The 26945-nt window shown below is 45.4% G+C and overlaps 2 protein-coding genes across 2 annotated transcripts; both read left to right on the plus strand.

Annotated features, from left to right (window-relative positions):
- Positions 1-804: 804 nt before the first annotated feature.
- Positions 805-10849, plus strand: LOC140258168 (ovoinhibitor). Its single transcript, XM_072348213.1, has 16 exons — positions 805-1133; positions 1898-1917; positions 2731-2867; positions 3050-3110; positions 3382-3515; positions 3939-3999; positions 4857-4996; positions 5454-5514; positions 6147-6280; positions 6607-6667; positions 7710-7843; positions 7925-7985; positions 9219-9355; positions 9691-9751; positions 10056-10171; positions 10647-10849. Exons 1-16 carry the CDS (start codon positions 944-946, stop codon positions 10690-10692), a joined length of 1554 nt encoding a protein of 517 aa, XP_072204314.1. The 5' UTR covers positions 805-943; the 3' UTR covers positions 10693-10849.
- Positions 10850-17016: 6167 nt separating this feature from the next.
- LOC140258169 (ovomucoid-like) lies at positions 17017-25881 on the plus strand. Its single transcript, XM_072348214.1, has 9 exons — positions 17017-17063; positions 20152-20279; positions 21202-21221; positions 21966-22099; positions 22642-22699; positions 22967-23103; positions 23858-23924; positions 24968-25077; positions 25533-25881. The coding sequence occupies exons 1-9, from the start codon at positions 17041-17043 to the stop codon at positions 25576-25578; spliced, it is 723 nt and encodes a 240-aa protein (XP_072204315.1). The 5' UTR covers positions 17017-17040; the 3' UTR covers positions 25579-25881.
- Positions 25882-26945: the final 1064 nt, after the last annotated feature.

Genomic DNA, 26945 nt, shown 5'->3' on the forward strand with positions numbered 1-26945 from the left:
ATTAAAACTAGTGTAAGTTAGGATCCTGATTGAGAAAACTGTTTTGTTTTTGCAGCCAACCCTTTCAGTTTGCAGAAAATTACTTAAATAAAGGAGAAAAACACATTTAGAACCCATCCAAACTATGTTACTTTAGTACTGGGCAAACCTTCAGGAGACGTTAGAAGAAAACCGAAGAGGTGAAGTATAAAGGAATGATTAATGTGCCCAGTAAGCTTGCTCAGAAGGTAATCATGCATGGGCTAATATCAATCTTTACAAAGTTGGCTGGCTTCCGAGATAATGGAAGTACAGTAGATCTCGTCTGCCCAGGCAACAAAAACATTTGACCTGTTTCCCCGTGGGGTGGTGTCACTTAGTCTTGGTGTGGGGGGTAAGGATGAGGTTACAGGGGATGAAGAAGAGTACACAGAAGAGCAGGTGGGGTTCCCACAGGAGTTAGAAGTGGACAGACAGAAAGGTGGACCTGAGGACCAAACTTCATATTTTGTTCCTTGTATTAATACACAAAAAGCAGACACACAGAGAGGTTGCTGCTGGTTGGTTGGTTTGTTTTTCAAACAGTAGAAGAGTAGGATTTCTCCTGCAGAGAGTGGGGTGACCTTCTAGGCTGTGGTTGCCTGGGCTCAAGCTGAGATGAAATGCAGTGATGAGGAGCACAAAACCATGCTCTGAGGTTAAATAACGAGGGCTTCAGCTATCAGTTCAGAGCTCAGTTAAAGCTGCAGAGGAGGAGGAAGACCTAACTGCATGTAGCCAGCCACAGGGCAAATGAGAGCTGCAGAGTGCTGGGGCAGATCCGGGAGCAAAGGGGCCGTGGCACACTCTGTGTTCCCTGGCTCCCCTCGAGCCACACAAAAGGCCCCTTCCTGGCAATTGTGCAAATGTCAATCATTAGCTAGAAACCCAGAGCTGGGTAAATACGTTTTGGCTTCCCGTCTTGATGATAGATTGGGTGTTACATCACAAGGTGGGACCATTTGATATGACAACATGCTATATATTCCTGCTGCTACCTCTGCCCTTCCTCTCCCACTCTGAGAGCAAGCGGGTTGTGCAGGCATCGAGGCACTCTGCCATGAGGACTGCCAGGCAGTTTGTACAGGTGGCTCTGGCCCTCTGCTGCTTTGCAGGTGAGTGGTTTCCTGCTCTACCATGTAGGTGACTATAGCTAGACCAGAGACTAGGCTATCTGTGAGAGTATTTGAGCATTGTAATGTGTTAGAGAGCCTTGTTCCATGAAGGAATATTCTTTCTGAGAGCAGAGCAAAACATCAGACTGCAAGATCCAGGTTTCAGCAAACCTCATCCAAACAACTGTTTTCATTGTGGTTTATAGGAGCAAATTGCTGGGGGAGCAGTGCTAGTGCAGGGCAGGAGTTTGCATGATGGAAGCACTGAATATAATGGTGAAGCAAAGCTATGTGAAATGCCATCTGTGTCCATGTGAGCAATGCAAACACTGCATTTTGTGTCATCTATAAGTTTTCTGTGCTGCTCCTGGTGACTGAGAAGTTTGCTGTGGGAAGGACAGTGCTAGTGGTCAACAGCCACCTGAAACGTGTGTGTCTGAGCTCCGGGAAGTCAAATACAAAGTCTTGCAGAAGAGTTTAAACTCAGTGCAGGCTTGAAAATACCTACACTGCATCCCTGGAGCATCGTAGGAACTGGCTAACACACATGGCCTCCTACAAAGTGCAATGAAACTTCATTTAAATAACCTCTGACTCATTTTATGAACGCACATCACTAGCATTAAGAAAAGCTGCATTTTCCTAAACCCAATAAGCCAAATCAACAACAAACTCTAAGTGTAACTGTTTCATGAAAGGACTTGCATATGTCTCCTCTGCATGTTAGTAATAAGTATTTATTTTCGTCTCTCCTTTTCTTTTAGATATTACCTTTGGAATTGTGGTGAGTTACAGACTTTTTTTCCCCCCATTTATTCTTTTCTATTTCAGGCTTCTGGTCAAATAAGAACAGTAGATAATTACCTGATGAGCGAGTGGATTAATCTAATGAAAGCCTGGTTGCTCAAATAATACTTGCCAGTGCCTGATTGAATAATATTGCTAAGTCACGAAAAAGTAAAACACTCCATTTGTACTATTTTCTGTTCACGAAATAAAAGGAAGAAAGAAAGAATTATACAATCCTATTACATTAACTTTTGGATATAATTGAGTTAGTCCAAGTCAAGGAGGTAGTTACCTCCTTGAGAGGAAAGCTGTCTTAAGATGATAAGCTTGAAAGCATTAAAGACTGTGATTCTGGTATCTTTTTCTATACAGTAAGCCATGCAGTACAGTGTTCCTGCCTATACCTGTATCAAAGCGAGGAAAACAGCAGGGTCTGTGCAGTGCATTTGTCTGCAGGTTCTTCCCACGCAGTTATGAGATTCCTGCAAATCACCGGAGACTGCAGCGTGATTGGAAATGATCAGATTTTGAGTTGAGCATCTGTGGAGCATGGCCAGGCTCCCAATTAACAGCTGCCTTCGTTAGGCACTGTCTCACCCACAGTTCTCCTTCCTCCATGTCATGCCTCCCCCAGCCCCCCTCAGAAAAGCATGATCAGAGGAAAATTCCCACCTCCCAGCTGCCTGAGCAGATTCCAGCTAATACCTCAGGTGTTTGTCCCAGCTGGAGCTGTGGGAGGCAGGAGGTTGCCAGGCTGTCTTTCACTGTGGGAGCTGACCCCAGGGCTGATGTTGTGTTGCTTCCACAGATTGACTGCAGCCAGTATGCCAGCGGCATCAGCAAGGGTGGGACGAGCTGGGTAGCCTGCCCAAGGGATTTGAAACCTGTCTGTGGCACAGATGGCTCCACATACAGCAACGAGTGTGGGATCTGCCTCTACAACAGGTGAGCTTTGTGGAAGTCCAAGGGAGCTGCAGGGCAGGAGACTCGAGGTGAGAGCAGCAGCTCCATCCCCAAAATGTGGGCTGTGTTGGAGGAGCATGTGACTTAGCACCAGGGTACTGACCTCCTGCCTGGGAGTGGTGGCTGCTCTCTGCAATCTCTGACACAGGTTTGCTTTCTTCCAGTGAGCACAATGCAAACGTGGAGAAGGAACATGATGGAGAGTGCAGGCCAAAGCACATTACAGTAAGTCCAACAGTTAGACAAAGTCTTGTTCCATTGGTGCCCATAAAGGCTTAATTTTATTTCATAGAATCAAATAACAGATTAGGTTGGAAGTGATAGTATAAATCATCAGGCTCTAACCACCCTGCCCTGGGCTGGCTGCCCCCAACCAGATCAGGCTGCCCAGGGCTCCAATTGACCTTGGGCACCTCCAGAGATGGGGCACCCTCAGCTGTCTGCTCAGCCTGTTACTTATTTACGTATTTATTTCCCATTCCTGCTATTCTTACAGATTGATTGCACTCGATACCACCGAGTTGTAAAAGATGGCAACGTCATGGTAGCCTGCCCAAGGAATCTGAAACCAGTCTGTGGCTCAGATAGCTTCACTTATGACAACGAATGTGGGATTTGTGCCTATAATGCGTAAGTCTTTTCTGTAGAGCATCTATCTGGGTAACTGGAGATAGCTAAGTCTTTTGGAAGCACGTACAATACTTTCTAAGTCTTTCTTAGGGTAGATGTTTCTGTGGGACTCTTTGAAGCTGGCTACTTGTAATTCTCCATCCAGCTGCAGATTTCTCCCCCATTCTCAGTCTGTGCTCATGAAGGGAATCACTAAAATGACAGGACAACCCACAGCAGAGGCATGAATAGATCAAAGTGTTGCTCAGTGCTGTGCAATATGAAAATACCATGCATTTTCTGCTCACAAATGGTTGCTACCATCTGTGGGCTGCATCCAGACCACTTGGCAGTTCCTTACACAATGGGTGGGACCTTGCTTTCTTGCCTTAGTATCTAAGGCTTTTCTCAGGGCTTCCTAACAAAAACGGCTCTTTCTTTCAGAGAACACCACACCAACGTTTCCAAACTGTATGATGGAGAATGCAAGATGGACATTGGCTCAGTAAGTGTAATAGAAATAAAAACCCATCTCCTGGATGATTGATCTCCCATTGATTTCCTAAGAAAATGTATGACGGGGATGGCCAAGGGTCCCGGTCCCTGCTCTTGCTTCCTGCCTGGTGAGGGTGGCTTTTGAAACAAAGCAGCAAAGGAAATGGCCCCAGATTTTCCTTGTGCTGTGCTGTTCAGATTGGCAGGTTTCTCTCTGGAGGTGACAAGCATTTCCACCCTTTGTAACAAGCATTCAGAATTCCAGTGCTGGTTGCTTTGTTAGATACAGTGAGATTCGTAAGAGCACCAAGCATACATATTTATAGGGTATAGCTTATTGTATATTTATACTGGGGTAAGAGTCCAGTGCCTCAGGAAGAAAAGCTTATATATTTCAGCACAAAAATTCTGGGATGCAGGGAGTCCGTTCTCCAACAGATTTCTCCTTTATCACTTCAACTCGCATGCTTAACTGCAGGGAATCTGAATTATTAAGTAATCAGAGCGCTGGAGAAGGAGGGAGGAAAAACCAACACAAACCAAAACAATATTAATCAGATTTCCAGCTGTTGAAAAATATTTCCCACCTAATTCCAAGGCTGTTGTGTTGATTAGAAAGGGACTGAAGAGTCTGTACATGTTCCTCTGCCTGAAGGCTTCGTTCTCTAAGAGAGGTCCTTTTTCTCCTCTCCTAGAGGATTAGGGTAATATTCTGAAAGCCTATTTCTGATAGACAGTTTAGTTCAGTGTATCAGTGCTTTGTCCTGTCACAAAAGCTAGGAAGCCAGGGATACAGAATGAAAAGGTGTTACATTGACTTTTTCCAAGTAGCATGGGCTCCAGGAGGGCTTATTCTCCTTATTTCAGCATGTTGACTGCAGTAAGTACCCATCTACAGTCACTAAGGATGGCAGAACATTAGTACCTTGTCCAAGGATCCTGAGGCCAGTTTGCGGCACAGATGGCTTCACCTATGACAATGAATGCGGGATCTGCGCCCACAATGCGTAAGTGATGCTTATGTCCCACTCCTCCAAAGTAGCCAGCAACACTTTGCCATGCTGGGAGCCTTCCTTCTACATTGCTGCTTATGCCTGTTTCTTCAAGTCCCTTAAAAAGTGGGTTTTTTTCTTGTTTTAACTGCATTTTCTTCTGATGCCTTCTTCATGATCACGAGGGGAAATCTGCAAGACTCGGAGCACAGCTCCTTGGATTAGTCTGTGGGTTGGGCAGTGACTGAGCAGAGAAAGGAATAGTTCAGAATCTTGCTTTAAATAACATGAGAAGACGTGATGAGCTTGTTAACGAGCAGAGTAATGTAGCTGTATCAATATAATCATGCAGAGAGACTGAAGCCCTAGCTTGTTAGGTATCTGTTTTAGGATAAGTCTAATTCAGTCTGCATGCAAGTGTTTAAACCAAGAGTTAAAGCATCTACTACTCAATTTTGTCTTCCTCTTTCAGAGAGCAGAGGACCCATGTCAGCAAGAAACACGATGGAAAATGCAGGCAGGAGATCCCTGACGTGAGTATACAACATTAGGTGTATTTCCCCTCTTGCCTCTACCCACCAAACTCTTTTCTGAGGCCACATCTACTCTGAAAGTGAGCTGGCTTGAAGTCTGGCTCTCTGCTTGTGTCCTTTGGGACATGCCAGTGTGTATCCAATACACAAACAATGTGGAAGTTGGTCAGGGGGTATCTAGGTCTGCTTTTAATGATGATCTCTAAATGCATTGCCAGCAAAGTTCTTTACTATGTTGTTTACCTTCTTCTGTTTGATTCTATAGCACAGAATGAAAAGCAGATGATACATCTTTATCTTTTTTTTTCCTTTTCTGCCATATATTGCAAACTGTTTCAGTAGGTTGTGACCCCTTTGGAACTGAAGTGAAGCTCAGTGGCATTTGGGATTGACTGAGCTGTTTGCTCTGGTGATTTGGCATCTCACAGATTATACAGCGCCATGTCACTCCTCCTGGGCATGAGAGAGTTTCTTCAGAGCTGACTCAGGCTGGCTTTGAGAGAACTGAAGTGTAGCACCAGTGTTGTTACAGCATCCCAGCATAAAAGACATAGAAAGCAGCAGGAGGCAATGCTAGGGTTTGCCTTTGAGAACAAGGACTTTTCCAGGGCTGACTCTCCTACTTTTTGCAGATTGACTGTGATCAATACCCAACAAGAAGAATCGGTGGCAAACGCCTGGTGCGCTGCCCAAGGATTCTGCTCCCAGTCTGCGGCACAGACGGATTTACTTATGACAACGAGTGTGGCATTTGTGCCCATAATGTGTAAGTACTGCATACAGGACTTCCTTTTGTAGCAGCTAGGCAAGTTAGTACTTCAGATGGCTTCCCCCCACCCTTCTTTTTCTTTCTCTTTTTGATAGCAGCATGTCTGTATGTCTCCTTCTGTTTTTCTTTCAACATCCTGAAGCTCTGTCACCTCGGTTTCCTTTCCTGATGTGCTCCTCAGGGAGCTGTGGGAGAGCCAGCTAACAGCTGAGAGTCCTAAGAGGGCTGTGGCATTTATGCAGAGGAAGAAGAGAATGGGTCTGCTGCAAGAGGTCTGCTACTGCTTAGGATCGTGGTCCCTAATGACAGCTTCTCCCTTTCAGACAACACGGGACTGAGGTTAAGAAAAGCCATGATGGAAGATGCAAGGAGCAGAGCACTCCTGTAAGTGTGGATGGATGCCAGATCTCCTGTATATACCTTGTGGCTGCAGAGGTTGCTAACCAGGGTCTGTCCATTCAGGCAACAGAGAAGGGGAATGGGCCAGGACTCTGGTAACAAAGTGTCCCAATACTGCAGGTCTCCGGAGGGAAATGTGAGAAGCAGCTCAAAACAGAGCAGCCCATTTTAGCACAGTAGGAGAGGAAGAGCAGAAGCTGTGTTAGATGCCTGTGTGCTCATCAGTGCTAGGATTTCCGTTGCAGCAGACAGGTTAAAAAATCTTTATACCGTGGTCAGCCAAGAAAAACCTGCTTACAGGAATGCACACAGAAATAGCTCTATAAACATGCATGGCAACAGTATGTGCTGATAATATCTTAGCACATTTATTCTGCTTATGCAGAGCAGCTCTAAAACACTGAAAATAACTCTGTGCATCTCAAGGGATTGCGCTATCTTTTCTATAGTAAAAGACACACTGTTATAATGCTGTCTCTGCTATAATTTGCTCTTGGACTGTGTGGGAAATATGGGTAATAAGAGATACTACACAGGGGAAGGTATGCAAAACGATTGTGAAGTGTCAGAAGCTTAGCTAGTGTAGACTGACTTCCAGTGCCATCAGTAGATACTTGCTTATTCATCCTCGAGTATTGGAACTGTATTTAAATACTGCGGAGACTTTTGCAGCAGAAGCTGGTGGAGCAGTTTCTTATTGCTGTTTTGAAAATGTGGAATCAAAATCTAAGGCTTAGTTAAGTCAGGCATGCCCTAATGTCAAACTGGACGTGAAGTCGAACTCCTCATATCAAATTCCTTTGAATAATGCTTGTTTTGAATCTTGGACATAAGCTACATAAGAAGGATGATCTTTCTGGTCCTCTATTCCTTTGCGTTTCCTTTGTTAGCAAGCAGTACCAAACCCAACTACAATTAATTCATTTATAATTGGAGACTAAACTGAAATCAACCCTGGTTTTCCTGTGGCTCGAGGCAGTCTGTCTCCCAGCAGCTGACTGAGCATCATTACTGTTTTCTTCCCCAGCTTGACTGCTCCCAATACCTGAGCAATACTAAGGATGGTGAAGCCATTGCTGCCTGCCCCTTCATCCTGCAGGAGATCTGTGGCACTGATGGTGAGACCTACAGCAACGAGTGTGCTCTGTGTGCCCACAACATGTAAGCCCTGCAGGTCACCCACTCACGTATCAGCACGGCTGCTTGTTGAGCTTTCTTAACTCCATTTTCTCTCTCTTCCAGTGAACTTGGAACCAGCGTTGCCAAAAAGCACGATGGGAGGTGCAGGGAGGAAGTTCCTGAGGTAAGTGATAGATAAGAAAAGAAGAGCTTGAGGTGGTGCTTACTGCCTAACATGTACAATACTGGCTGGTTTTGGTGATGCTGGGTCATACCCTCCTGCTGCCATCCTTCCTGCAGGTTAACATCAACCCTGGCAGCAGGAATGCTGTGCATTTTCTGCATGCAGTCAGGGAAAGAAAGAGGACAGGTGAGGAATGAGTTATGAGACAGGTAGCATAAATGATTCAAAGTGTTACAGGAAGAATTCTCTTTCCCACAGCAGTCTATTGTACCTGCCGTGGGAGTGTAGTGGTCTGTTCTGGCAATATGGGAAAGGGGTGCAGAGCATCCCCAGGTGCCTGGTGCCTTCTGGATGCCTGTGCTGTGCAAAAGGATGTTCTGCAAAGATTGGAAAACTACCTGCATTTTGAATGCTTATATCTAATGTACCAGAGGATTCAAACCCCCCTCTCTCTTTCTATTGTAAATGTGATATACTGTAATTTATACCAACAGTGAATCTTGTACAAATACCAGATAAGCTATATGTGGCTTGCTCTAAACTGTTTACACTCACTGGGGAATAGAAAAACAAAGCCATCTCATTATCATGTGTTTGAAAGAGTCAACGTCGTGAGTCAGATATTTCATTTCTATGCAAACAGACTATGAAATGTCATTGCTTTATTTCCTGAGTATGCTCTGTGCTCAGACCAAGTGAGCTGCATAAATCAGTGAGGAACAGCACACGCTGGAGAAACTGGGATAGCTGAAACTCAAGGCCCATTCTTCAAATGGCATAAATAGTTTTGAACCGCTGTCGGTCCTTCTGGCTGATTGCAACATGCAGAACCAGCCCCTTGCAACAAAAGGCATGTCAGCACATCTCCTCAGTTCTTGTGGGCTGTGACACACTCCTTGGTCACACTGAGCTGCTCTTGCAGAAAGTGCATAAATCAAGCCGGTTTGATTTGCAGATTATTTACGAGCTGCATTTTGCAGTGTCCCAGTGGTTCAGCAAGCTCTAAGGGCATCATGATAAATGCAGAGCTGAATGAGTGATACACGGCTTCAAGCTTTGATTCAATCTTCTCCAGGATAAGGCTGTGACAGGAAATTGATAGTTTTCAATGAAGAATGAGTCAATATATAACCATAATCCATCCTATGGCAGATCTTGAAAGGCAGAGGTGTAAACGGGGGGGTTTGTGTCTGAGCACTCTTACACAGAGCATTTGCTACCTCTGTTTCCCAGCTTGACTGCAGCAGGTACAGAACCTCTACGCTGAAGGATGGCAGACAGCTGATGGCCTGCACCATGATCTACGATCCTGTCTGTGCTACCAATGGTGTCACTTATGCCAGCGAATGCACACTGTGCGCTTACAACCTGTAAGTACTCATTCTTCTCCAGGGGGACCCACCGTGGCTGTTATTGGACATGTCTACAAGTGCTGAATAACATGTGAGGGCCCTGGTTTTAGATCGTTATTTAACAAAGCCCACTGACCCCAAAGACCCAGAAAATGGGTTCACTGTTTGGGAAAGCACTATTCCAAAAGACATCCCTAGTCCATAAGGGCATGTTCTTGCTAGTTCTACTCAGGCAGTGCTTAGCTAATTTATCTGAAATTGTCCTGCGTACCACATAGGATCAAGGTTGTGCTCTCATACCACAGTTGTAAATGGGAAGGGTTTTTGCTAATGTTTATCTCTCCTTCCTCCAGGGAGCACCGGACCCATCTTGGCAAGAGAAAGAATGGAAGATGTGAAGAGGACGTAACAAAGGTGAGTGGGAAAAGATGGGAACGAAGAGTTGGATCTGATGACTGTTACAGTCCTCTGCTCCACGTCAAAAACTGGGGCAGCAGTGTGCAGCCCAGGGGTCCTTGGGAATGTCACAGTGGTTGTAGAATAGCTGCCATCCATCCCGTGGGAATAGACATGGCAGTGAACAGGAATAGTGTGAGGCCACATCCCTCACCAGGAGGAAATGAGTTGGTTATTGCCATGATTTTCCAGTTTCATTCTTTGTGCTGGGGGAATACTGTTTGCTCCCAGGCAGAGACTCATGTCTTCCTTGTGTGTGCAGGAACTTTGCCGTGGGATTGAGAAAGTCTCTTCAATCTGCACCATGGAATACGTACCCCACTGTGCCTCCAATGGCCAGACATACAGCAACGGATGTATGTTCTGCAACGCATACTTGTAAGTATAGGACTGAAACCCTTCCTGTAACTGCTACAAATGCAGGGTTGATTTTGTAAGGTGTTTTGTACTCTTTATGGGTGAGTGCGAGGCATTTCTGATGCACTATGGCTTGTGCAAGGAGGTGCCTTTTTGCTTTTTAAGACAAAATACAAAGCACCCGCTTCTGCCAATCTGTGTGGCTTCCTGTTTTATTTCATTTCAAAGACATTTTGCTAATTTTCACCAGCATACAGTTTGTTCCAGAAGCTCATCAGGGTGCGGGGAAAGTACTTCACCAAACTAGCTGGAACATTTCAGATGTGTGAAACGTGTCATCTTTCCTTTAATGTTCATAATGAAAGGAAATAGTTGGCCTTTTGAGACTGTTCTTTATCTTCTGTCAACATTATCAACAGTTGGGCTAGTAAGGAGAAGAACAAGGCTGCAGCACAAAGTCTGTTCTGTGTCTAATCCTTTCTTCTCTTTTCACTAGGGCGAGCAATAAGACTATCAACCTTGTGAGTATGAGCGCATGTTAACTCTGCACTGGAGTCCTGCATGGGAAACAATCTGCCTTGCACACAAGTCTTCATGGGCCAATATTCCTCAACAGTTTTCCTTCAGCTTGTCTTGTCTTCTAAGCTCTCAATACACTTTTTTGATGAATAAACTCACTTGGCAACACTTATCTGTCTTACCTTAGTGTCACGTTTCATACCTTTGCCCCTTTCTCCTCCTCAACATGGTGCACAGTGGTGCAAACTCATTCTTCTATTGATGTTCTGCTCTGACAGCCTATGTGGGTAAAGTTCTTCCTGCCACGTGTCCGTGTTGTTTTCACTTCAGAAAGGGGCCTGGGCTCCCCTTGGAGCTCTGAGGCATTTCTGTAATCCTCACAGTCATACTGTCAGGATTAGTCCCTCCTAAGCCTTGGTATGACCTGAGCAGGAGCTCCCTCTTTGTTGCCTCAAGAGCACGGTCCATTTCACCCACAGGGCAATTACTCAAGATGAGGTGAATGGTTTGCTCTCACCAAGAGTTTTCTTGCATTTGTCTAGAAAGGAAAACTCACTGCCTACCTGTGAGTTCCCCTTGTCCTGGTTCTGCTGCCACCACTGATTGTGCAGCCTGTCCCATGGAAGGGACAGCAACTGCTGTAACAAAGGTGATCCCACTCTGTCTCCACTGAAATGAGCTCAGTGCCAGTGTTGATGTATAGGGTATCAAATACAGGAAGGGAATGCCAGGCTCCCTTCAGGGTTGCAGAGCAGAAGCATCCATGCATAGAGTACATGTCTTAAATAATGAGAGAGTGAAATGAAACATGCAGCCAAAGAGCTGGGTACCCGGTGATACAATAGTTGTCACTTGTGTCCATGTGGATGACAGGGAGGTAGGGATACTTGGGGACCACCCTCCAGCTTCTGTCAGCATAGGTACAGTCACCACCTTCAGATCCTCACCAATCCCATTGTGATTTGCCAAAGAAACGCAATTATTTGGACTAGTTTGGAAAGTCACTTGCTGAATTGTGAGGCTAGATTAATAGGCTGAAGGCAAATGTTCCCAACTTGGAGATACTGTTGGTATTGTGTCAGGGAATAGGGCCATAGTACCTCCACGCTATTAGATTCTGGCTGGCATGTACTTTTCAAGATGATTTTTAACTAACAATGGTTTATTGTGCTTTTCTTGAGTCTGTGTCCTAATGTAAACGTTCCTTTCGGTTTATATAACCTTGCTGTTTGCTCTTCAGGTGTTTTTATAGAACACTGGCTGCTTTAATCTAGTTTAACTGTTGCTTGATTTTTCTTAGGGATAAGATCTGAATAAACTTTTTGTGGCTTTGGCAGACTTTAGTTTGGGCTTAGCTCCCACATTGGCTTTTGCAGCCTTCTCTGTAAAGCTATCAAGATCCTACTCAATGACATTAGCTGGGGGCAGGCGTGACAAATCCTGCTTTGAGGAACACGTTGTCTGATGATACTGAAGGCAAACGTGAACTCAAAGAGGCACGGAGTTGAGAAGAAGTCTGGGCAATTCAGGGAAAAAGCCAAAGTGGCCATTAGACACAGTTTCCATGCAATGTTTGCCAGTAGGTTTTATATGAAAGTACAAAATGGAATAAACCACTACAAATGGGAAAAAACCTGATACTGGAATTTAAATATTCACCCAGGCTCAAGGCGTGTTTCATGAAGTAATATCACTCTATAAAAGTAGGGCAGCCAATTTTTCATGGACAAAGCCTTTTTTTTTCCTGTGCTGCAGTGCTGTTTTTCAGCTGATCCAGGGTTACTTACCAAGGGCCTGAGAGCTGAATGATTTCTCTTTGTATCATGTTGGTGAAGAAGCAATGGCCAGGGGAAGATAAGCATGTTCAAGAGGAAATGTTGAGTTTTGATGGCTTGGGAGAGAGGTAGAACAATATCAGGTCTCTAGTGTCACTAAGAGATCTGAAGGATGGTTTTATGGAACAGTTGACTTGGCTGGATGCTGGCTTGGCTGTAAATGTAAAGGATGGATGGAAAGAGATTTCTGTGCAGGAGGTCATTTCCTGAGCTCAGTGCTTGACAGACTGCAGATCTATCTAGTAACCTTCTCCAGCATGAGGGCTCTGGGGGCTTTGGTGCTGTTCAGTTTGCTGCTCATTGCTCCTTGGGTGCACAGTGGCGATTTTCTCACTCACCTGGGACAAAAACCTGAGCAGTTTCAGATTGAACAGGTTGCTCTCATAGACCAATTGTCAAGATAAGGTTTTTGGTTTTTTATTTTTTAACTTGGGAAGAAGAGCTAAAGAATCGCTTGCAAGGGCAGGGGTTTAGCGCTGTTCAGAGAACTCTGATTTACACTCCTCTCATGAACAAGAAGTGTTGCAGGTGCAGATTCTGGCAAGGATGCAGTGAAGAGAGCCCTGAATTTCTGATATATGTGCAACGTCAGGCACCTAATGTTCCCTGCTGAAGCACAGCAGCTCCAGCTCCATGCAGTGCTCACAGCTGGTGCTGCCCTTGGCTCCAGGGACTGAGCAGTGCTGGGACCCATGAAGTTGCATGTCTTTTACACTGACAATGATCCAATCTCTGGAATGGGTGCCCATCCCTGGAGGTGCCTAAGGCTGGGTTGGCTGGGGCTTCGAGCAGCCTGATCTGATGGTGAGTAATCAGCCTATGGCAGGAGCTGGAGCCTGATGATCTTTAAGGTCCCTTCTAACCTAAGCCATTCTATGATTCTAGGAATCATGACTTGTGAATGTGTATTGCAGAGGCAATATTTTAAAGTTATAAATGTTTTCTGCCCTTACTTGATGGTCAAAGTTATCTTGATAGCCTTATCAATGCTTTCAGAGCCTCCAGTCGTTTTTCTTACAACAAAAAGAGGAGGAAGAATGAAGGGATTCATTTAATTTCTTGATTGAATAGTAGGATCCAGAAAAAAGTACACAATGCCATCTTTGTGTATTGAGCTGTAAGGTTTCTCCTCATTTATCAGTGTGGTACATATCAGTGCTTTTCCATCTGATGTGAAAAAAAGCCCTTACCATCTACAGTCTCTGTACCTAAACATCACTCAGAATCTTTACCAAAAAAGCTATAGGTTTCAAAACTACATCTGCTGATAATTTGCCTTGTTTTAGCTCTTCTTCCATATGCTGCGCTTGCAAGAGGTGCGTGGACGGGCCTAAACACTCAGTTGCTGAGCTTGATGGGTGCTTAAAAATGATATACTGATTGCTGAAGCTGTTTTTGTTTCACAGGAATGTTTTAGTGGCATTGTTTTTATAACTGTATATTCCTCAGATAGAGGAAATCCAGAAATAATTATGCAAACTCATTGCATCCGTTGCACAGGTCTCTAACTGCTAGCAAAGCAAATAGTTTGGGGATGGTAAAAACATTCCTTCAGACATCTATATTTAAAGGAATATAATCCTGGTACCCACCCACTTCATCCCTCATTATGTTCACACTCAGAGATATTCATTCTCTTGTTGTTATCATTTGATACTGTTTTCTTTGGTTCTTTGCCACGCTCTGGGCTCTGGCTGCACGCTCTGCACTGATCAGCAAGTAGATGTGAGTGAAGCAGCAGTGAGAGGGGCTGCCCCCAGCTGGTACCCAGCTGCTCAGCCTAGGAGGGGACTCCACATTTCCACCAGCTGAGATGCAGCCCTGCAAGCTTACGTGAGTCGGTGAACAAAGGGAGTCCTCACGGTGTGTTTCCTGCTGCTTTGTTTTCATTCATAGAAGCAAAACTTTACTTTCATTCAGTCCCTTTGAAGAATGAGGAATGCTTGGAAATGGACTGCTTTGTGCTCTTTTTCTCTCTTCCCTTTAAAGCTCAGCCAGGGGCCATTACTGAGGATGGCACTGGGGCCCCCTGGACCAGATCTGTGGCACAGATGGTTTCTCTTACATCAATGGATGTAGGATCTGTGTCTGTAACATGTCATTCCAATGGAAGGAATGTGCCTTCCGAGTGCCAACCCCTCAGCCCCCAGCCCCTTCCAGTGCTGCTCCAATTCCTTTTCTTCCTTCTCCCTTTGCTGTTTGTGCTCAGGAAGAAATCATGCAGATTTAGAAGAGAAAACAGTATAGCTGGATTGGAAACCCAGATGATGCATCTCGTTCAGCTGTCATAGGTTTGTCGTTGCTGAACTCTCCTTCACTCACATCATTTGCGGGCCTTATTTACATTCCCAGCATGCATCACCCTCTGGGATAATGGGCACACTGGATCTCTAATGGAAGACTTTCCCCTTTTTAGAGCCTGTGGGATGTGCAGTGCCAAGAAGCATGGAGGGGCTGAGCAGCAGCACTGCCCCCAGGGAGCAGGAGCGGATGCCATCGGTGGCAGCATCCCAAATGATGTCAGCGGATGCTGAGCAGGCAGCGGCCGAATGGACAGGAGCAATGCGTACACCTTCTGTTGACATTTTATTTGGCAGCGATTTAACGCTAGCTTCCTAGTTCTGCTATTCTCCACAGGCTTCATTCAAATGAATGAAGGGAAGGGGGGCAAAAAGATGCAAAATTTGAGACAAGCAGCAGAAATATTTCTGTGCTACGGAAGCGTGCACAAACAACCTTCCCCAACAGCACCAGAAGAGCACAGCGTAACCTTCTTCAGGACCAGCAAAGGAAATTCACAAAGCCTGTGTGGATACCAGTGTGTTCAGCTCTTCTGATAGCAGTTTTTTTGTCAGGTTGCAAATGAGGTATGGTGCCAAGAGGTGCACGGACCATATGATCGTATACAGCACAGCAGTCATCGTGCATGTATTAATATATTAAGTGAGTAACAGTGTTACTCTGCCAAAGCAATAGTTCAGGGAAGTGTTCTGCTGCATATCTCTGTCTTATAGCTGTAACTTATAAATAGTAAAACCTTCTCGTTCAGCCATGTGCTCCTCTCTGTCAGCACCAATGGTGCTTCGCCTGTACCCAGCTGCAAGGAACCAGCCCATGATCTCATTAACACTCAGCTCTGCAGGATAAATTAGATTGTTCCACTTTCTTTTGTTGTTAATAATGAAGGAACAATTGTTCAGCGCTTATGCATTTAATTGTCAGCTACAGAAACCCACTCCGTGCAGTTCCAGCAGACTGTCCAGGCTATAGCACCATGATGCATGTTACCTTTCGCTCCATCCTTCTTCTCTTTCCCACCAGGGAGAGCTGTGTGTTTTCACTCTCAGCCGCTCTGAACAATACAAAACTGCTATGCACCGTCTCCCTCGGAATGAAAATCCCCTTGTTGCTTTTTTATTTACAAGATCCTTCTTAAAAAGCAAACCATTGTTCACTGCAAATCTGTTTGCTTCTCCTTCCACAAATGAAAACAGCCGGCTTCATTTGTCTTTTCTTTTTAAAACACTGTTTTCCAGGTGAATTTTGCCCGTTGTGTTGGCTGAGATCCAGGAGCACATTTCAGCTTTCTGCTCTCATTGCTTCCTGTTCTGCATTGCCTCTTTCTGGGGTTTCCAAGAGGGAGGAAAACTTGGCACGGAGGTGAGATAATGCCCCTTTTCTTGAGGTGGCTCTGGGTCACTGTGGCACCAATGGGGGGCACCTCTAGGAGCCATCACTGTGCACCACTGATTGCTTCCTCTCATCTGTGTTTTGTGCAGGGGGGAACATTCACAGAGTGGGGCTGATCCTGATCACTGGAGTCTAATGCTTTGTGTACTCAGTGAAACCCTTCCCCTGTTACATAAAGCCCAGATAGGACTCTTCCTCCTCTTCCTCAGATCAGGAGCACCATTTGTTTGCAACCAGTCCTCCCCAAATGCATGAACTCGGTGTGTTCCTCACCAAGTGGAGGGAGATGTAAACAGTGAAGGTTAATTACCTCCTTGTCAAAAATACTTTGTGGTCCATAGATGTTTCTGTCAATCTTCCAAAGCAGAACCGAGGGCAGCGAGCACTGAAGGCTTGTTCCTGTGCTGAATTAATGAGACTTGGCAGCTCTCTGTGCAGAGATGATCCCTGTGCTTCATGGGAGGCTGTAACCCATCTCCCCATCGCCTTCACACCGCAGTGCTGTCCTGGACACCTCACCTTCCATAAGCTGTAGGATGCAGCTGCCCAGAGATCAAGAGATTTTTCCTAAGGCTTTTAGAACTCATCTCCGCTGCTCAGTAGTGTGTAGCAATTACTCATCCCAGCTATACTGAATGGGTTTCTGCCAGCCCTGCTTGTTTGTCAATAAGCATTTCTTCATTTTGCCTATAAGTTTTTCTCAGCAGCTCTGCTCTGGGTGACTTGGGTGGCTGCCTGGAACCTGAGGACCACAGCCAGCACCTCCCTGCTGCTGCTGCTCTGGAGACTCACATGCTGCTGGATGGCAGGGAGAAGGAAATGCCTCACCCAGACGCCTGGATTGCAATGGTTGCAACGTGCTCTTTTTGGTATGCAGATAGTTTCTGGTTGTTACCTGTAAAAATGTGCTATGGAAGTCCTTTGCATCTCTTACTGTGGCCCTTCAGCAATAGATGTGGGAAAGCTCTGGGGCTGCTTTCATGGGTCATGGAGAAACTGTATGTTCCTTCTTTAACAAAAATTATCCCTAGGAGAGAGCACTGTACAGGCGTTGTGCACATAAAACAATTCAGGTTGAAAGGTCCCTCTGGAAGTTTCCAGCCCAATTACTGCTCGAAGCAGGGCCAGGTTCAAAGATGTCTCAGGATACTGTGTGCCTTCCTGACCATCTGTACCACCAATGGAAGAGATTTATGGCCACTCTGCTTCCCATGCCACTCAAGGAGGGGAATATTCCCTCATATTCAAGTAGAATGCCATCCTTTAGCTCAGCCTTCCCTATAACCCCACAAGGGAGCTGCAGTTCCCCATATTCCCCCCTTCTCCAGGGTGAAGGTTGTGTCCCCCACCCCTCCTTCCTGCCTTGTGCCCTGAGCAGCCCTCTGGCCTCTGCTGGATTTGTGCCCATGTGTCAGTGCCTGTCCTTGCAGTGGGGCCTGGAACATTTAATTCATCACCAGAGTAAGGTGGAACTGTGTCATCTTCCCCTGCAGGGTACAAAGTTCTGCACAGGGTCCTTTTGGTTCAGGAAAACATTCGCTGGTGCTACCTGAAACAAACTCTATTTAATAAGTTCATAATCACATGGATATGTTTTCCTAGAGATATGTTTTAATCGCATCAGTGATTTTTATTTGCTTTGTTGCTTACTTCAAACAATGCCTTCGGGCAGAAGGTGAGGGACAGGTCTGCCGTTGGCTCTGCAGTGATTTCTCTAGGCATGTAGCTCAGGTGCGATAGTGGTCACTCTATGGCCATAAGAAGGACAAAGATGGGAATTGCAGTTTGAGTTGCAGTAACAGGCATTTCGGAGTGATTTGAGGTAGTTTCATGAAAGAGCTACGACTTCTTAGTGTTGTTTTCCACCTTTACAACAGAAAATTTTAATCAAAATAACATGACAAAGCCCAGGACTGTTCAGGAAAAGCGTAGTTAAATGTTTTGTAATTCATTTGTCAGTGTGTTACTAGCTCAGAAAAAAAATCCTATTTTCAGAATGGAGTCTTGCAGAGAATATGACATCAATATTAGCTTAGGAAAAACCAGGAACCATTAGCTTAGTTCCACCAGGAACTGTAATGGAAAATGTAAATGAAGGAATTCCTTGGGTAAGAGAGAAAGGCTGTTGTATGCTGGCCAAGTCCTGCCCTGGTGTCAGACCCTCTGCAGTTCTGGACTATGAAACGTGGCACTGTAAGATGTGACCCTGCCTTTGCTTACTCACAGATTTCTGCCCTTGTGCTGACTTCTGCACACAGGAGCATTTCCCTGTAGCCAAATAGCGATTAGCCATAAGCTGCACCTGACTTCGAGGATTAAGAGTTTGCAATTAAGTGGATTGCAGCAGGAGATCCGTGGCAGGGTTGCAGATGAAATCCTTTCTAGGGGTAGCTAAGGGCTGAGCAACCTGTCCCACAGCATGAGCCAAGCCGGCCAAGGGTTTTCCCATGCTGTTCACAGAGGCAGGGCCAGCTGGAGCTGGAGCTGGAGGAGGTTATGCTGGGACTCTGTTCATTGTGCTGAGAATGGAGTGATTTTTGGGTGCCGTTCCTGTGCAGCTCGAGGGAGATCAGTGCTTTCCAAGCAGTGCCAAAACTCATGTTTGATGCAGAAAGGTGGATGTGGACCTCCCTTCTGCTGTGCAGCCATGAGCTTATGAAGGCAATGAGCCCTCAGTGCAGCAGGAGCTGTAATGCACCCCTGTATATGCTAGGGAAAATCTCTGGTTCCCAGGGATGCATTCCACAAGACACATAAGGACAATATATCTTGCGGCTGTGCCAAATCTTTCTGAAATATTCATGCACGTTCCCTTAATTTATAGAAACAAATGCAGCAGAATAATTATTTCAATGCCTTCCCTTGAAGGAAACCCATATTTCCATGTAGAAACGTAACCTATATACTCACAGTGATGCCAGTGCTCATCTCCCATGGCAAAATATTACAGGTATTCTCACCATGTTGGACCTGTGAAAGGATTCATGGTAAGAAACGTAGCTTAAAGGTATGGCTGCAAAACGACTCACACCAAAACAGCAGAGCTCCAGATCTCCTTCTATCAAAGAGCCACCTTAGAGAGGGATGGTGTGAAGGCTGGAGGTGAGAGACAGAGCCTGTCCCAGTTTTCCTGTCTCTATTTTCTGAAAAGTCTGCAGGAGGAAAGGACAGCTGTACTTTCAGGCATAGCTGGTGCCCTAATGTAAATAAGTTCCCCGAACTTCTGTGTCGTTTGTTCTTAAGATGCTTTGGCAGAACACTTGGAGTCAATTCGCTTAACTGTGACTAGGTCTGTAAATAAGTACTCCCTGCTGATAAGGTTCAAGTGACATTTTTAGTGGTATTTGACAGAATTTACCTTGCTTTCAAGTCTTCTACCAAGCTCTACTATATTTAAGCGTTGAAACCACCAAGAAATCCTTTCTTTTATCAAACTAGTGCTAAATACCATTAGCTTCGTAAGTTAGATACGGTGTTGCCAGCTTCACCTGGCAGTGGTTAATCAGTTCTGCTGGTGGCAAAGCCTCCCTGACTTGTGCTCTTACCTAGAGGTGAATATCCAAGAATGCAGAACTGCATGGGAAGCAGAGCTGTAGGCATGATGGTCCTGAGCCTTAGCTGCTCCCTGCTGGGAGATGTGGATGCAGAAACGAATGAAGGACCTGTCCCTTATCCCCCTCAGCATTTTGTGCTATTTCGGGTTCTGCCAGAGTCCTTAAGAGTTTCTTTTGTCCAAAAGGCTGTTTGTTTGGTTTGACCACTGGGAACATGTGACACTTGTCTCAAGCTATTAACCAAGTGTCCAGCCAAAATCAATTGCCTGGGAGACGCAGACCATTACCTGGAGGTCAGGACCTCAATAAATATTACCAGCCTCATTGTGCCGCTGACAGATTCAGCTGGCTGCTCCGTGTTCCAGCCCAACAGTTCAGACGCCGCGTTTGTATATATTTGCAGGCAGCCTCGGGGGGACCATCTCAGGAACAGAGCACCAGCAGCCGCCTGCAGACCCAAGCAGTACCTCACCATGGCCATGGCAGGCATCTTTCTGCTGTTCTCTTTTGCGCTTTGTGGCTTCCTTCCAGGTGAGTAACTCCCAGAGTGCTGCAGAGGCTTTGTGCCTGCCAGTCCTGGCTCTCCTTAGCAGAACATGGTGGTGACCATCAGAGACAAAGCACCTGTGAAGGCTGCCTTGGTACTTCGGTAAATGAATTACTGTTGTGCTGGGTGTCTGTTGGGTTCTGTGTTCCCAACACACTTCTGATGCTCTCAGCACTGTTACACCGCTTGCATTTGCTGCACAGTTACAGAAAATGGATAAATGCTTGAAACAAGGCCATAATGAGGCGGTCAGACCTCCAGGAACTAGTCAGGAAAATATTGTCACAGCACAAAATAGCTCTGTGCAGGAACCTGGCAGCTTTCCTGCAATGCTTTAGCTGCTAATGGAGAAACAAGAGATGCAAACAAGCCAGGATCTGATGTTCTCCTTCTGTATTTACATCTCATGAAATTACAAAGTCAGAGACAAGTGTGGTTTATTTCTTACACTCAGCATCTTTAAAATGTATATCCCTGACAACAGATGCTGTGTATGTTTGCTTATCCTGTATGTGACTATTTGCATTTGCATTTATCTGTATTGACTCAGGTTTCTTTTCAGATATGTGATAGATGTTTTCTAGGGACAAAACGGATGTGTAAATAGATAAGGAAGGAAAAGTTATTCATTTTTTCAATTAATAAATCTATCTCTTAGCTTTTCTTTCTCTTTAAATACGGGGCTATTCAAGAACGCGTTTCATCAGTCAGCAATAAGAAACTAAATTATGCTTATTAGCATTAAAAAGAAAATCATACATTGCTTACTTAATTCAAGAATCGAATCAGTGGAAATCACTCCGTTTGGTTCTTTGTGCTGGCATTTCACGTGTGCATTTCAGCTCGCTGTGGTCTCATTGATCAGACTGCCTTTGTTTCACATTTGTCCTTTTATTTTCCCCCCAGATGCTGCCTTTGGGGTTGAGGTGAGTAAGAGAGTTCTCCCTGTCCTCCTTTTCTCTTTTCTCTCTCTCTCTCTCTCCTTCTTTTTCCCCCCTCTGTCTTAATTAGTATCACTGTAATTAGATCCCACGGTGTAAAATGTTAAATTATGCAGTTCTGAGCTCTACATCTTTGCCGCATGTAAGTAATGTAGCAGTGATATAAAACTGTTGGATGAATTAATTTCTGGCCGAGTCTGAACTGGTCTAAGCTTTAAGCTGATCAAATGGTCTACAAAACAGTACAGTAGTTTGGGTTGGAAGGGACCTTTAAGATCATCCAGTTCCAACCCCGCTGCTATAAGCAGGGACACCTCCCACTAGACCAGATTGCTCAAAGCCCCATCCATATGATCAGCTCTAGACTGATGGCTATATACCATAGCAATAAAAATTACCCCAAAGCAGCCTACTGAAAGAAGAAAGTACTGTGAGTACAGCTTCCAAACACCAGGTTGTTAGACTTATTCTTTTGAATAAACGTGTTTGTACATTGAGAATGAACAAGTAACAATGGAACAACACTGGAGGGGCCAGCAAAATGGTGCCTGGGGGATGTGATAGATCCCTGCTGGTTTATCATACAGGGAGTTGCATGGCTGTAACCCCGTTGCCCAGTCCCCTCCCACTTTATGGAGAGGAGGCTGGATCTGGTCACTGCCCTGTTGAAAATGAGAGATGTAACTACAGAATGTCACTTTGTCCTGCTGCTGTGTGTTTCTTTGTCAGGTGGACTGCAGTAGGTTTCCCAACACCACAAACGAGGAAGGCAAAGATACAGTGGCCTGTGACAAGGACCTCCCCCCCATCTGCGGTAGCGATGGAGTCACTTACAGCGAGTGCATGCTGTGTGCCTACAACATGTGTGTACTGCAGAGAGAGCTCATCCTGCAAGCAAGCAGCTGTGCTTAGGGCTCCTGACAGCACCCCTTTCCAACAAACACTGATCTGTCACATGTCACTTATGTCAACTCTTTCAGAGCAAGCTTGAGTATCACTGCGTGACACTCGGTTGCCTAGACATCACTTTGGTTACTGTGTCTTTTTTGTTGATGTAATTTATTCAGGTTTTTCTCCTCTATCTCGGGGATGAGGCACATGACAGCCCCTAGGGCATATTTCATCCCAGCAAAAAGGAGCAAAAGGATGGAGAGATGCTCCAGTTTGAATGGTCCAAAACAGTCATAAAAACTTCAGAGTCTTTAAATCCCTGCCAGCCACTCAGTGCTGGCTGGTCAGGAAGCATGGCACTACCCTCTCCAATACAAATATATATATGTGTATGTTTATGTATATAAATATAGCAAGATGAAATAGCAAGACTCAGCCTCATTGCATTAGGTACGTATTACCACATAACAAGAAGGCTTTGCCGAGCTTCCTAATGTCTGTTTTCCCTCTTTAGAGAATATGGAACCAATATCAGCAAAGAGCACGATGGAGAATGCAGGGAAACTGTTCCTGTAAGTGAAACCAAGTTCATCCTTCATGCAGTCAAAACTGCTTATTGACTTGCCCAATAAATAATGTAAATGCTGAGTAAGAGGGCACGTGAGATGTCAGAATCTGGTATTGATCATCTTCAGATGAAGTTCCATCACAATAAAACGAAGAAAAGCATTTTTTTTCCTGCTGAGATGGCATCCTAGAATGCCCAACGCATGCCCTCCCTTGGTCTATGTGGTCACTGTAAGCCCTCATCAGTGCTTTGCTGTGTGCTCCTTCCACAGATGGACTGCAGCAGGTATGCCAACACAACAAATGTGGAAGGAAAAGTGACGATCTCCTGCAACAGGGCCCTCAACCCCGTCTGTGGTACTGATGGAGCCACCTATGACAATGAGTGTCTGCTGTGTGCCCACAACGTGTAAGTACTGCACAAACCTCCCTTGGCAGGAATGGGTCCTGTGCTCCTGGCAGCCACTCTTTGAACACTGGGGTTTCCATTGAGGCTTTTTCTGTACGGCTCTTGGACTCTGTCCCTCCCCTTCCTGATAACCAGATGCTGTTTACCTTTGTGATTAGAAAGAGAACCGTGGCTTTGATCTTGAGAGAGAAGTAGAGAGCTGGGTGGGGACTTAAGAGAAGCACTCTGTCCTGTGTTAACTAAGTTAAAAGGGTCTATGTGGCACACAGTGCTTTGCAGAGGACAGCAGCAAACCTCTGCTGCACCCATATTGTAAAACAACCTAGCTCCTAGACCACGACATCCTGTCACCTTTAATCCTTTGCATCACACAATAATGCAGCACTCTGGCTCATAACACCTGATAACACCACCTCCCATAACACCTGCTATGTTGAACCAGAGTGTCAATAGTATCTCTGTTTTCATGACCATCAGGTACCATCCTATGTATTGGGTGGGGCCAGGACTCCAAGTCCCATGAAGTATGGCAGGGGTTTTGGAATGAGATGAACTCTGGGGTCACTTCCAACCCAAGTCATTTTATTACTCTATGAAAGCCAGGGGGCTGGGGGTGCTTGCAGGGCTGGTATCTTGAGCAGTGTGGGCACAAACTAGGCTGGGCAGCTGCAGCCCATCAGCACTGCAGGGGTGTGGAGTTCAGCACAGCAGGGTGGAGGCACAGCTCCCTAACATGGATTTTTTTTCCTTTCAGAGAGCAGGGGACCAGCGTTGGCAAGAAGCATGATGGTGGATGTAGGAAGGAACCTGCTGCAGTGAGTGTGAGTTGCACAGTGAAGAAGCAGGTTCTGGTCTCACTGATGTCGAAGGAAAAATGGCCGGCATCTGTAGTAGCCTCAGGAGCATCACTTGTGCCTCAGCACAGAGATATCACTTTCTACACACATAATACACATTATCCACAGTAATGTCAGGAAGGGAAGAGGATGACTGTGCAGGAAGGGATCAGTAAAAGACCATAAGCAGAAATAACCCATGAGGGCAGAACTGAGTATAAGAACTGAGAATAGATTCAGGGGCTCAGACCAATGGGCCATCAAACCTGTGATGGTTTGATGCAGAGTCTACTTTTTCAGCATTCATAAGAATTGAGTGGGCGGGAGTAATAGTGGGGTGAGTACGTACTGATCTTCCCAAACACCCTTCCAACCTACAGCTATGGACCTCAGCCAGCTGTGATTTCTGTGTAGTTGGTAAGCCTCAGTGGATTTCTGTCCTATGGAATTCTCCAGCCTCTTTCTGGTCCTGTATACATGGTAGTTGGTTTTTGTTTGTTTGGTATTTGGTCTCTTTCCCCCCCCCCCCCCACTACAACGTCTGTCAGCAAACATAGTACTCATCTCTCAAACAAACAAATCCTGTTCTCCGAGTACCCAGAGAAGCGCTGACTTTTGCTTTAAGCCTGTGGGAGAGATGCTGGACCACTATGAAGGTATCATTGCTGCCTCTTCTCCAGACACCAATGTTTTTTCCATTTAATTTCCTGAACAGGTCACGAACACGGTGCAACATGATTGTGAGCACAGCACATTCACAGAGCGAGCTGCTGCTGCAGCTCAGAAATGCAGCAGTCAGATTGTGATATGCATCTCTTACACAGGAAATTATGCTCTATTTTTATTTTATTAAATCTAGCGTCGGAGAAAGGACATCCAGTTTATATCACATCGTGCAAGGAAGTTAATTATTTTTAGTTAGATCATTATCATCGGCACTGCAGCTGTAGCTGGGGGGGGGGGAGGGTTTGAAGCTCTTCAGCTATCGACTCCTTCATATCCTCCACATTACAATTCTGTTTTTGCAGGTTGACTGCAGTGAGTACCCTAAGCCTGGCTGCATGATGGAACGCTTACCTCTCTGTGGCTCCGACAACAAAACATATAACGACAAGTGCAACTTCTGCAATGCAGTCGTGTACGTACAGCCCTGGTTGCATTCACGTTGTCGGCTGCCTCCTACAGGCACCAGCTTGCACAGTTCCTGCTTTCGTTGCTGACTGCTGACCAGGATTTGGGGGCAGAAAAGACCACCAGGCATCAGACCAGTCATTCCTTTTATTTATCACCAGAGCACGTCTGGTTTGTTAGGACGGATGGTTTGAACACCATTAACCTTAAGGGAAGTTTTCTTTGCTTGCTGCGAAGAAAGTCAGATTTGGTGTTTCATTATAGTTCCCCCACAAATATTTTTCAGAAGGGATTAGATGATTTCACTCATCTCTCAATGATCAGGTAGCTGAGGAGGTGCTGAGTCTGCCAGTTCTTGGGCTGTGAGCAGGATCCCATCTCCTGCCTTCTCTAGGACAGAGCGCAGCAGGCAGGGCTCCGTGGCTCTGTGTCTAACCCACTTCTTCCTCTCCTCCCTTTCAGGGAAAGCAACGGGACTCTCACTTTAAACCATTTTGGAGAATGCTGAATATCAGTGCTGAGAGAATTCACCACAGGATCCCCACTGGCAAATCCCAGCGAGAGGTCTCACCTCAGTTCATCTCGCACTCTGGGGAGCTCAGCTCACTCCTGATTTTCTTTCTCAATAAACTAAATCAGCAACACTTCTTTGTCTTGCTTAATGCTCTGTCTCATGCAATGTTTTCTTCTGATTTGTTGGACGGTGATACCAGACTCAATATGTTCCATGCTCGTGGCTCTGGGGTATAACAAGAACAACATCTTGCTCCCATCCTTGTCATAAAAGGCAGAAAATTAAATACAGATGCATAAACCTCGGCTGTGTGACTTTGCGCATAAATGATAGTCAGCCTCCATTAGTGTTCAGGGCCTTTTAGACAGCTGAAATACTGCTACAAACTGCTGATGCTGGCTGAGCTCCCCTATGGTACATGCAGTGCACTTTCCCTGTGCAGCGTTAGCAGTGAAAGCAGCTCAGGGTGCGCTGGTGGCCAAACCCAGGGCCGATCCCATGGCCTCCTGTACATGATCCATACCCACAGGCACAGCTGCTAGTGAGGTGCATGTTTTTCAGGCACATAAGTGTGCCCTACCTACATGTCTGGGTCCTCCAAGTGATGTTGCAAGTCTCATCGTGGAATTGTCCTTTAAAGACCACCAAGTGTTTTAAGATAAATGCGCTCCTAGCTCTGGTTCTGCCCTTACCTACCGGACTTTTCTCATAGTAGTCCTTGCCAGCCCAAGTATCCAAGCAGTGTTTTGCAATCCAAGGAAAAGCATCCCTGTGCTTTTGAGAGTGTGACCTCTGTCATTGGCGCATTGTCTGTGAAATTTATTTTGCTTTTGTCCTTTGTTGGTGTATTGAACTGATGTTTTCTTGATCCACACGAGAGAAACTTTAATAAAAGTTATAAACAATAATGCTTCCCTTAAGAATTTCTTTTCCTTGATGGAATGAGGTCATTCAAAAGAAGGATGTTTTGGCGGTAAAACAAAGGGTTTATGCTGCGATGGGCAGATGGATGAAGCAGTGATTTCCAGTTTGGATTGAACTTTTCTGGGATCCAGGCTGTGGGCCTCACATCATCCTGTCATCATCCGTCTATCAGTCCGCTGCTGCAAATCTACCCCACAGCGCTAATGGCTTTTAGGGAAAATAGCAATTGTTATTTGCAGATGCCCATAAAACTTCTTCCATTGCTTGTCCAGTTCCAGGATTCCCTTCAGCTTCTGGTCCCCCTCCTGCTCTCTCTCCCAGTTCAGAATATTCCTGGATTTACTATGATTTCATGTGACATTATTAATAGGACAAGGGGAAATTATTTCAAACAGGAAGAGATGTAGACTGGACGTAAGTAAGACATTTTTTACAAT

This window comes from Excalfactoria chinensis, chromosome 13, assembly GCF_039878825.1.
Source record: "Excalfactoria chinensis isolate bCotChi1 chromosome 13, bCotChi1.hap2, whole genome shotgun sequence".
In the NCBI taxonomy this organism is placed as follows: Eukaryota; Metazoa; Chordata; class Aves; order Galliformes; family Phasianidae; genus Excalfactoria; species Excalfactoria chinensis.